This window comes from Dromiciops gliroides, chromosome 2 (genome assembly GCF_019393635.1).
Source record: "Dromiciops gliroides isolate mDroGli1 chromosome 2, mDroGli1.pri, whole genome shotgun sequence".
In the NCBI taxonomy this organism is placed as follows: domain Eukaryota; kingdom Metazoa; phylum Chordata; class Mammalia; order Microbiotheria; family Microbiotheriidae; genus Dromiciops; species Dromiciops gliroides.
The window spans coordinates 298,407,147-298,419,732 of record NC_057862.1 but is presented as its reverse complement, the minus strand read 5'-3'; the positions used below and the strand labels follow the sequence as shown (position 1 = coordinate 298,419,732).

At 43.3% G+C, this 12,586-nt stretch overlaps 1 protein-coding gene across 5 annotated transcripts in view; it reads right to left on the bottom strand.

The window, feature by feature from the left end:
• Positions 1 to 12,379, bottom strand: part of BCL11B (BAF chromatin remodeling complex subunit BCL11B) — a 148,046-nt gene extending 135,667 nt beyond the window's left edge. For all 5 annotated transcript variants that reach the window (XM_043985041.1, XM_043985043.1, XM_043985044.1 and 2 more), the window contains exon 1: positions 11,466 to 12,379. In XM_043985041.1, coding sequence (XP_043840976.1) covers positions 11,466 to 11,523 — 58 coding nt within the window. In that variant the 5' untranslated portion in view covers positions 11,524 to 12,379. The remainder of the gene's footprint in view (positions 1 to 11,465) is intronic.
• Positions 12,380 to 12,586: the final 207 nt, after the last annotated feature.

Here is a 12,586-nt window from a genome sequence, read left to right as displayed (position 1 = left end):
AACTAGCACTTGAAAAAAAATTTTTTGAGACACCCTCAATATTACAGATACTCTGTGGTTTCATTTCCTTTGGCTGTTGTTTGTTGTGTTATATGTGTTGACTGTGTGTGTGTGTTTGTTTATGTGTGTGTGTCCCTCCTCTCAATGGTTTTCATAACAGAAGGGGAGGGGGAGAAAAGGAAAGAAAAGAAAGAAAAAGCAGTACTTTCGAATCCCTTAGTAAGGGCCAAGCAAAATTCAATTGGTTGTAAGAAAGAGGAACGATTTTTCACTCATTGCTTGGTACTTTGAGGTCTATAGCTCATCAAAACCCACCTTACTCCCTTCAAGGTCTAGGTGCATGATTTAGACTTCAACAGTTTCGTCCCCTGATTCCTGTAAGCCCATAGCCACATGGGAAAGAGAACACCACAGAAAAAGAAAAAATGAGATGAAAATGGGTCTTTTCGATCTGGGCATGCTTTGACTTGTATACATCTTTTGACAGTAACCCCCCCTCCCAGGAGGATTCACTGGTCCCAAGATGTCACAGGACACAGATACTGCTGAGTCCCACAAAAGTTTCGGACCCTTTGTTTTGGGGAAATAAGGAAAAAAGAGGTTTCCTTTTCGGAATTTTTTCCAGGTCCCTAAAAATCAGTCCAACACAAATTGTTGCTACTTCAGTACTTCATATAATAATATTAATCAAAATATATATTATGAACATCATTTAAAAATTAAATCAATATGACATTAAAATGTGGGCATGGGAGTGGCAGTGAGAGAGAAGAGGGAGAATTCTAAAACCTTAAAATCTTCAAGAGGCCTCATGAACTAAATTCTATGTTACAACAAAGCTAGGTCTTTGATGCCCAAGGTTCATTCCAGGCACAAAGACAACCTTGACCCCCCCACCCCACACTGGTAAAAATCTGTGGGTAAGGATGTTATAGGAGTTCAAAAATAAAGACCGTCAACTTTATGAAAAAGAAAATAGCAAAGTGTGGTTCTAAGGCAATACTGCCCAATGTCACATTCTATCTAGCCCAAAGTGAATTTTAATCAGCTAAGAGTGCACCAGTTATCTATGGAGGCACCACCATACACCATATTCTCATCTGTCATCTAGTCAGTTACCATCTCAGAGCTTCAGGTTGTCCCAATGAGCAGAGCACTGATTAACTGCATTTGATATATTTCTGAATTGCCTCCACATCCATCCACAGGGAAATCCTACCTCAGAAAGTGGGACTTCAAAGACTGTCCTCTTTTCAAAGCCCTGCCTTCGGCCAGCACTACCTACTTACTACATAGCAAGCAACAGCTATGTTACTGCACCCAGATAGCAGATAGGAGTTTTCGGGTGCTTTCTTCTTCTGCTTTGATTCAAATCCAAATTCCCATCATGATTGGGTAAGCCACAATCCAGAGAAAAAGTGAACGGAAATTAATTTTTTTGTAGGTAGGGGCTGCTTGCTACCCATAGATTCCTAAAATGGGTGGCCCCCGATGTCATCGTCTTTGTAATGTGTCATCATGTTTACAGAACAGCGGAGCCAGCCTGCCTCTGTCTACAGACTAAGCTGGGCTGGGCTGGGCTGGACTAGGCTGGGCTACACTAAGCCAGCAGAACTCTAAATGAAAAGATTTTACACCTGCTTCCTACGAAAGGCATTCTTAGCCTCTGAAAGCTCCCATCTACCAAACAAGCTGATCTTTTCCTTCTTTTTTCTCTTAAGGGAAAATTCATTGAGTCCGGATGAGAGTAGGCACCTAAGCCATACCAGGTTCACAATGAACTGAGCACAACACTTTCTAAGCTCATGCCATCAATTTTTAATTTCATTGTATCCAAGAGACATAACAGGGGATGGGGGAAAGAATCGTGTGTGTGTGTGTGTGTGTGTGTGTGTCTGTGTCTGTGTCTGTGTGTCTGTGTGTTTGTAGGGAAAAATTTCTGAATAGATGACTCAAAAAGTGACGGCAGATTTTTATAAAGTTGTCTTAACAGTGCAAATAACAACTGGCTCACATGGAGACAGACAGAGGGAGAGCAAGAAACACAAAACAAATGTATATTTAGAGCATTTCTTACATCATTACAGAAGTCTTAAAACAAATTCAGAGTATCCAACCAAAAGATCTAAGTCCTGCTTAGCCACAGCCCGGCCTCGACCAGTCAGCCTTGCTGCTGTTGTTTGGCCGCAGGGCTGTCCACCCAGTGTGGTTAACCACACATTTAACAGGCCAGGTTCAAAAGCAGAGGGCCTGGGTGAGCCATCTATTGATTGGTGGAAGGGTTCAATTATTTCTGAAAGGGGAAGGAGTGGGACAGAGACGAGAAGGGCAGTTATAACCACAGGAGTTAGAGCAAACGACATTGCTCTGTACCTTATCTGCTCTCTGGCCCAACCAACCCCTCCCTCCTAGCCATCTCCTTCTGTGCCCTAGGAAGAGATAGAGACCTGGCATCCACACCCATGGCCCTGATCCATAGGAGGTGGAGACAAGCTTCTTCCCACACTGAGACACTTCCAAGGAAGCTCCTCACACCTCAGCCCTCACAACAGACTGGATTCAAGGCCTTTCCACTAAGGCCCTAGGCACAGAACACCCACGAAACAAGACAGACCTTTGAAAACAGAAAATTCAAAAAAGTGTCAATCAGGGCAGTTATCCAGGGGAAAGGCTCACTCTATGCAGCACCAAGTACTTTGGCTAATTGATTTTGTTGTTGTTGTTGTTGTTGTTTTTCCTACCATTGAAACCAGCCAAATCAAATGAGTATTTTGGCAGTGTGGGAACCAGTTTAACCAAGGCAACCATGGTCAGTTTGTAAATTCATAAGAAGGGCCTGGGGTCAGGAGCCTATAACTTATTCCAAGCAGTCTTCCTTAAGTACTAAATTTTAAATGGGGAGGGGGCGGGAGAGTGGGAAGGGAGAGATAGATCCCTTCAAATAAATGTCTTATCCAATTCCAGCTTGAGTTGCTACATTAAAAATACCCTCTTGAGAACCATCCCAAACCTCTCCAAGACCTTGTGGAACAACCTTTCAGAAACTGAAGAAGAATAAGAGTCTGAGTCTAACAAATTCAAGGAGGTGGGGGGGGGGAGAAAGGCTGAAAAAGCCATTCAGGTATATTTATGGATCCATTACTGAAATGTTACCTAATAAAATTCTAAGAACACCGCACCAGAGAGGAGCACCCCACATTTTGATAAATAAACTAGTTGCTTTTGGGTGGTGGAGATGAGAGAGAGAGAAAGAGAGAGAGAGAGAGAGAGAGAGAGAGAGAGAGAGAGAGAGAGAGAGAGAGAGAGAGAGAGAGAGAGAGAGAGAGAGAGAGAGAGAGAAAGATTTACTACTGAGGAAGCCTTTAAATACATTCAGCAGGTCTTGTAAAACTAAAGTAGCTCTAAATCTTCAGAGCCACAGCAGAGATTGCGATGATGTGATATAAAAGCAGCCTTTGTTGCCAAATGAATTAGATTTGTTTTATTTAATGCCATTCTTTTAAAAAAGAAACTCAGCAGCAGTAACAGCAGCAGCGGCGGCAGCGGCAGGCAAGCCCTGATATTACAGGATCCTAAGTACCGATCTCTCTACTGCCAGAGAAGTCGACCCTATGTAGGGCGACCTGCTTTAAGCCTCTGATCTCCAGAGTGGATTTAAACATTACTGCCTTTCCAAAGTGCCTCTTTCTTAGAAGTGAAATGATTTCCAAAGCCCCGGCTAATTATAAGAACGCTGGCATTCAACTTTTCTTGAGTCATTTTTTTTTTAAAGATGCTGCTTTACTGAGGAATACATCAGTAAATGTACTGATAAATGTATCAAATGTATTTGTATTTCTGTGGCTTTGGTGGATGGGGTCATAAAACATTATGTAAAACAGAGAGGGGTTTGTTTTCTCTCCACCACCACCCTCACCCCTACTTTGAAGTTCCTCAATATTATGCTGTCTGGAGCTGAATTTCAGCAAATTATCTTGGGTATGTTCAAGCCACACAGGCAAAATAATCAGCCGCTTCAGAGGAGAAAAAAAAACACAACATGAATTTCTTACATAGTGGCAACTACACAAAAGCCTTGCATATGTCAAAAATATAGGACTAAGTCCCTATGAATGTGCCATCATTAATCAAATCCCCGATCTGGTGTCACTTTTGCTAGTAAAATGACGATATTCCTCTAACCCCCCTCACTGACACGTGCCTGGGACACATGAAGTGTGTCCCTCGGCTTCCATTTGTTTTCTAATAGTCTGCTCTCCGCACTTTTTATAGATGCCTTGGGAAAAGCTGCTGCTCAAGGTAGATGGTCCACAGCATTTCTGGGAGGTGGGGGTGGGATGGGGAGATGGGGAGCCCAGCATAACCAAATCTCACTGAGGTTCATCGGCTGCAACTTATTGTGGACCCACAAAGGCAGCCAGAGGTTTACAGTAGCAACTGAGAAGAGAGGGTATGTATACCTGTGGCCCATACTCCTTTTATGAGAGTAAATAAACGATAGTGAGAAGGATGAAGATGCTATAACAGCAGCTGAATGAATCATACATTTATCAATACTGTAGACGGTTATTGATGTCTTTCTTTCCCCCTCCTCATTAAAAATATATAAATGTATCCACATCTAACACCACGTAGCAACATAGACCCTATAAGGTATTTGTATTGTATTGATAACTTTACTGTGTGGTATGAGGCAGTCCCCAAAGATCATTTATTTTCCTCTTTTCCTGCCCATAGGTGACAGTATTGTTAACCTCCAGAGACCAAACTCCTCACACGGCTCTGCTTGAAGGTGAGGCCAGAGGCCAGCACAGAGAGCCATTATGGACATGGTACGGTATAATGAAAAGAGCATTTGGAATGCCATCCCAGCCTTGTCCTAGGCTGGTGTGATATTATGGAAGAAACTTGACCACTCTGGGCTTGGGTTTCTCCTTTAAGTGAAATGAAGTTGAAATCAACGAGCTTCTCTGATACTTTCTGCCTCTGATAGTCTATGTTCTAAGATATATTGTTCAGCTGTAATGTTCTATAATTCTAAGACTCTACCAAGTATAAATACTCTGTGAGTTCCATGAGGCTAAGGTCCCTACCTATTTGAACCTTATATATTCTATGATTCTATGGTCCCTTCCAGCTCTGAGAGTAGGATTCTAGGGCCTCTTCCAACTCTAAAAATGCTATGATGTTCATTTAACAGTGACAAGCTATTCTCCCTTTAAGTTGAAATTCAAGCAGGCCATAGACACAGCTCCCTTCTGCCTTCATCTCCCTTTTTCAGTGTCCCTCAGTAGGACTCTTAAAAACCACATTTCCATCTCAGGGGTCTCTGACGGGTTCTGTGCTTTCGTGGCTTCTCCTGGGAAAAAGTTAAATGCTGTGGAAATGAGACAGACCACAAGGGAGAGGTTTGGGATTTCTGCAAAGAAAACGAATTTTGAGAGCCTATGGAAGGCTGATCTTCTCAGCATTTGGGGAGACTGTACATCTTCCTCTCTGGGCTCTTGGCTGCTGTCTCTATATATGCTTGCAACCGCCCCACTTCAAACGTTAAATGAAGTAGAGAAATCATCAGATAAATTGCTAGCCCTCTGTACTCGAGAGTGAAGGCTCTCTCTACAGTTGATGACAGCCCTAGTCTTTTGTCTGACCTAATTTATTTCTCTTTCAGGTTAGAATAAAGCACTCCTTCCTGTGACAGTATAACCTCCCCTACCCGTACATTGAGCTCTAACAGAAAACTAAACGTTGCTGTTTTCTGATGGATTTCTTGGACTCCAAGAAGAAAGCATTATGTAGCCAGAAAGTCAGTGATCAGAGCACGAAATTATATGTTTAGGTAAGAAATAGTCCCACGCCGGAAAGGCAGCCACATATACTGACTGGACAGCAGTCGTCTGTGGACTAAGAAACCTATACACCGTAACTTTTGTACATCGTATGACTTGGCATTTTCTATCTTTTGGGAATTGGTCATCTTGTCCTGCATAGAACAGAATCATTTCACGATGACTGGAAGTGAAAACGCACATACTATGAAATTAGATAGAAAGGGAATTTCTATTCAGTAAGTTATTCTGAGTCTCTGACTACTGAACGCTGGAATGCTCTCCTCTCCGGTATGTTTGTGAGATGTACAGCAGACAAACATGTACAGTATACCTCTATAGTGGAGAGATTTATTTACTGCACCCCGACCGCCAATGATGAATGATTATTGTTAGCCTGATTACTTAATAGCATTATGGAATTTTCAGGATATAAATTTGGGGGGTTGATAGGGAAACATACCATTAAAAAAATAATAATAATCTTAATTGTTTTTAAGCCCATCTGTGAATGCAGTCTTGCAAATCAATGATTATTTGAAAATAGATTTCTCAAACTTATACTCTCATTTTACCCGCACAGATCTCTGCATGGAAATCAATATTACAACTTTACACTTAAGACATTCTGCAGCACTGCAAACTGCCTCCGATATAGCCATTATTTTCAATCCTATTGTATCCTAACCACCAGTATACCAAGCTCTATTTAACCATCCTCTACCATGAGACAGGCTATGAGCTCCCCCTAGTTGTCACTGCACGTCAGTTAAAGCCACAGGGCATAGTTGAGACTTAGGCTGGCAATTCGACTATAAAAGCCTGTAAAGTTTATTTTGGTAAGTATTTGATCACAAGCAATACATAATGCAAAACAATCGAGATAGGAAATGTGAAATGGAAAGGGAGGCTTTGTGCAAGGCATTTTTTTTTTTTATCTAAAAGGTCCTGGGCTAAAAACTAAATTCTTATAAGGAATTCAGATTAGGTGTCATCGGAAGGCAGTAACTGATACCTGTAATTTGTACCATTTAACAAGGATCAATCGTGTTTAAGAGATAATTATTATGAAATGCGTCCAAAGTGGGCTTTGTCCAACACTGTAAGGTGTGTTTTTGTCTAAGTGGTCAACAAGCCATCACTCTAAACACAATCTTGATTCATAAATCCTACTTTCCCCATGGAATTTCTAGGTAAACTAACAGGTATCGTGAAAACAACTGCATTTCTTGGGTGGAAAAAGTATTTTATATTAAATATTTTAGAGATCCATCACTTCAAAAGAAAACTATAGTGCCATAAACACTGAGCAAATATCTGTTCCTCTTACTCACTGATAAATGCCCTTTAATAACATTAGAAACTTCATAATTATGTTCCTACCTCTCAGGTATTAGAGGGGGAGAAAAATCTTCCCAGAATAGTGCCCTATGACGAACATATTTTTATTACTCTATAGAATTTTGACAAATCACAGAGATCAACATGTCCTTAACCACATAAGGGTTCCCTTCTGCAAGACTGTAGGAAAACAGGAAAAACTTCCTCTCTCCTAAAATCCAGTGGAAGAAATTCTTCAAAAGCATTTGCTATTCTGGAAGGCTTATGAACAGAATGAACAGAGATGTGTTTATAGATAGAGAAGAATTGTTAACATGGCCATCTTTAAGCTACAGTATAATTATTATTGCTGTTGTTGTTGTTATTATATTTAGCCATGTATCCATAACAATTAGCCTTTCTGGGGCTTCAAATCCCAGGCTTTTCAATTTATAGCTATTTTGAAAGAATGGGAATTCATGAGGATAATGATCCATCTTTCCAAGGAAACCTATTGGTCGGTGGTTGACAAATTCCCCCTATAGGGTCTATAATTTTTCAAAAGCATCCTATTTTCTTCGTGAAGCACCAGAGCTATTTTTCTTCACTTCAAGAAATTTCACTTTATTGCTGGACATTCTTGGCAGAAGGAATCACACAGACCCTTTTTTTGATCTACCCCCACAACCATTAAAATACCTCATTGGTTGTTGGCTTTCTCTATTGTTACTGCTGTTTCGTGGTGTTTTCTTTTTTTTAAGCACTCTGACTTCAGAAGAATACTCATCTGAGTCAAATTTTTTTAAAAAAACAAACTAGAATTTAATGTTTTGGTAAATAGTGGTCTCACACAACCCTCTCTTCTATCATACCTTTTCTCACTGCCTATAAATTTAACTAGCTCATTATTGAGCCTTTCACTGTAATAACTTCTGGGCAAAGACTAAAGATGCTATTTAAGTTACTGTCCCCTTCTTATTTTTACAGTTATACACATTTATCCAAGGTTGCATCATTATGGAGAACCTGGTGGCTGCCCCCACATAGGCCAATGAGTTTCTAGTTTACAAATAATCATTCAAGCTAACAGATAAAAATGAACTACATTTTCAGTTGTTTGTTTCACATGGAAGATCCAAATGTTTCTTTTAACCCCCATAGCGTGGAAACTAATAAACTTCGGTGGAGCAGTGACAACAGAGCCTTTGCCTGGCAGAAACTGCTGCACCCTGAATGCAATTCTCCCTCCCATCAGATGTCAAAGAGCCACAGCTGAACATGAAATGATGCAGAGCCCAGAAAACAGTATCAGATTCATGCCGTTTTTCCCCTGCCTTTCTCTTCCACCTCCCTTGTGAGCAAAGGACACAGAGACTGGCTGCTATTTAATAATAAATAACCCTTCCAGAAAACTGGTTCGACTACTCTCTCCCCCTGAAACACCCCTCAGAAAAGTCTGCAGATAATTCTGTGTTCTCTGGTGAAGACTTGCTAAAAAAGCCTTGCAATGCTTGCTGGCCTCCACCTTTAACTCCCCTACCCCTTACATTTGATCTTCTCTCTCTCCATTCCATAGGAAGCTACTCAAACTATGCCCCCTACTATCACCAGCTTTAGCTAGATGAAAGGGAGAGAGAGAGAGAGAGAGAGAGAGAGAGAGATGGATGGATGAATAGATGGATGGATGGATGGATGGATGGATGGATGGATGGATGGATGGATGGATGGATGGATGGATAGATGGATGGATAGATGAGAGAGTTGGGGGGGGAGTGAATAGTAGGTGACTTGCCCTCCATTCCTCCCCCAGCCTTCACACCAACCATCACTGTGAGCATAGTAAACTAGGCTTCCCTTTCTGCCTCCCTACTACTTTCCAGTAATGCGATCAAGAAGAGAAATGAAATTGAGAGCAAACCTACCTGCTTCTTCCTTCAAATGTTGCCCTCTTACACACAAATGCAGGCGAGGTTTTCTCCACCACAAGCCATATTATCCCCACCACCACCCCTCAACAACTCCCCCCACCTTTCCCCCTCCTCAAAAAACAATCTAAGCAATCATAAAGAAAATACTGGGGAGGGGGGGTGAATTCTCTGGAAATTAGATTGATGTCTACAGAGTAGACGTTTTCAATTCCCTCCCCCCGAAAAAAAGGGGAGCATTGTGATTGTTACTCCTTGGTAAAAGAAGAAAATGTAAATTAGCCTAAAGTACCTTTATTTTTAAGAAAAAAATTAATTAAGCTCAAATCTGGTTGTAAAACATTTTTCTTTTAAATAATAATATAACCAGGTTGAACCTTTATTTATGTTCCCACAAAGGTGGGAGGGGGAGGTGTGCAATGCAAAATTTATGTGAGCTTCTTTCCCCTCCCTCCAAAAAGTCATCCCACTTTAAAGCCGAAAGCGACCTAAATCTGTCCCCCCCATACCCCCCTTCAAAAAATAATCCACCAAATTCTTACAAATTTCTCTCTGTAACAAAGAAGAGATCGCAACACCCAAAGCTCCTACCAGATGGCTTCTATTCTTGGTTTTCAGGGGAGGGGAAGACCCCATATCTATATAGTTATTTATTTATTTATATATTTATTTATTTAAATTTTTTTTAAATATAACATAAATATTCGGATTTCCACCGTCTCAGCCAGCCCTCGGCTGCTCGGCGCATAGCACTCTCCAACACAGCCGGGGCGTTTTGGCCACAACCATAATAGGTTTATGGTGAATTGCAAGAAAACAACCTGCCTCAGATCCTGATTGCACCCAGAGGATGTTTTATTTCTATTGCAATAAAAAAAAAAAATGCGCGCGGCTAAGAAGTGAAGCACGCGTTTCAGGCAGAGGGGTTGAGAGAGGAAGGAGAAACCTTGTTTGCGGCAAGAGGTGCACCCAGACCTTTGGCCACCGGTGCAACTGAGAGCCTGGACTTGATCTTCGTGTGTCTGGGAAGCTTTTCTCTGTCTACCTTTGTGTACGTCTGTCTGTCTGCTCTCTCTTTCTCTCTTTTTCTTTCTCTTTCTTTTCTTTTTTGTAAGAGCGTTAGAAACTGCAGCTTTCACATGGGGTTCCCAGACTTGGCCCTCCTAAAGTGAATCTACCCTCCCAGCAACTTGCTTTCTCAGTTATTTGACTGCAAATGAGGGCTATCTTCGCTTGCGTTTATTTAGACAGGGAAGATGATGTATTAGATAGATAGATGATAGATTGATAGGTATCTACTTTCTTTTGCTTGTGCGCCCCAATCTCTCCCATTCTTAGCTGACATACTTTTCCCAGTGGTAGGAATTTTTCAACAGCTAAAGTCCCCCCACCTTTTGGGGGTAGGGAGGGGGGGAAAAGAAAGCAGTATTATCCCAGGAGACACACGGAGGTGGGGAAATGAGGTGGGGGGTAAAGGGGGTGTGTGCTCGGTCTGGGCAACAGCTACCAAGTTCAGTTCTTTTGCTGGGGGGGGGGGGCTGCAGGAGTAGATTAGTTTGCAGCACCTGGGAAACTGCACTGGCTTGCAGCCTCGGCGCCCCTCCCCTCTCCAGGCTCAGGGTCCCTAGGACCGGACTCTTTCCCCGCGGGCTGGCTGGCGGGCGCAGAGGACTCCTCCCCGGCTGCCTGCCTGCCCCGATCCCGGGCCGCCGCTGCTGCTGCCGCGCGCCGCGCCCCTCCCCCCCCGCGCGCCATTACCTCAAGTCTCCCCCAACTCTCCCAAGAACCGGGCCCCGAGCGTAGCCCCGCAGCCGCCCGCTTCCTCCCCCGGTCATCCAAGCTCCCGGTGTCCGCCAACTTTTCCCCCCACTTCCAGGCTCTGTCTATCCACCCCCTAAAAAAACCACACAGATTCCCCACCCTGACCCCCTCCTTTCCTCCATCACCGTCCCCTCCCCAGCCCCGCTGCCGCCACACACCGTGCACAGTGCAATCGACCCAGAGTCCCCCTACACACACCTTCTCCCGTGCAAAGCCCCGGACCCCCTAGCCCGGCCTTCCCAGCCCGCGTCCAGGCTGCATCTTTCCCCAAAGCCGGCAGCGCGGTTGTCTCTCCCACGCTGCCGGCAGCACCCCGATGCAAAAGAAACTTTAAGCCTTCTCGCTCCCCCCCCCATTCTTCCTTTCCCCTGCACTTCAATCCCCCCTTCTCCCCTCCGATTTCCAATGACTAACATCAGCCTCGGCTGCCTCTCCCCCACCCCCTCCTCTTTTTCCCCAAGACTTTTTTTTAAAAGACACCCCCCCACACACTCTCCCAATCCGTTTCCCTCTCCCCAACACCCCCGGAGCCCTAGGCTCCTAATTCTTCTTGTTTCAAATTGAGACTTACGTGTGATAATCTCCCTTTGTGACAAGTGTTGCGGGTTCCCCTGTTTGCGGCGGGACATTGCCTGGCATTTACACTGACATCGCCCGGAGAGCTGTACCGGTTGGGGGGAATGGAGAGGGGAGGGGGGTGGAGGTTAAAGCCGCTGCTGCTCCCCGCCTCCTTTTTTCCTCCTTTCTTTCTTGCCCCCTCTTCCTCCTCTTCTTCTTCTTCTTCTTTATTTTGTTCTTCTAGTTTAAAAAAAACTTTCAAATTTAAATTTTAGAAAGAAAAAAAACTCTTGATGTCGTGCACTAGATGAAATCCCCCCAGTATTTTTTTTAATTTTAAGAGGTAAAGAAAAAAAAAATATATATATATCTTTCTGTCTCTCACTTCTCCAAACTGTTTGGCCACTTGGACTTCCAAATCTCTTCTTGAACTTAGAGGATTTTGCACCAACCCGTGACACTTTTCTCCAAAGTCTCTGGTAGGTGGAAAGCGCACTTCCACCAGGACGGAAAAAAAAAAGAAGATGAAAAAGAATAAAATAAAATAAAACTTGGGACTTGTTTTCCCCCGCCCCTTGCAAAAAAAAAAAAGAAAGAAAGAAAGAAAAAATAAACATAAAACTGCCCCCCAATTTTTTCTGACACTAACCCTTTTGGCTGGTTTTGGGGGGCAGCTCAGTAGTGTCTCCTTTCCAGTTCACCTGGAACGCTCGCCCTATGCCTTGGGTTCCCAGAGTCCCTGCACCACTTTGCACTGTTCTCCCTCGCCTGGCAGAGGGGAAGGAAGGTAGGACGGTAGCCCAGTGCTGCTGGGTCGGTGCGAGCTATTACTATTATATATATATATATGCATATATATATATATAAATATATATTGCAATGTGAAGATGGCGGAGTCCAGGTTCTCTGGGAGCTCTCTGTCTCTCTATGGCTGGGGCTGCCTCTGTACAATGGGATAAAATTCAAGTTCAAGTGCGGACGTGACGTTTAATCTGCACTAGAGACAAAAAGACCCAGAGAGTCGGAGCACTGGGGGCGACTAGTGGTGGCTTTTTAACATTGTACCCTGCAAGAGAACAAGAAAACACACACACACACACACACACACATACATACACACGAGCGCACATGCAC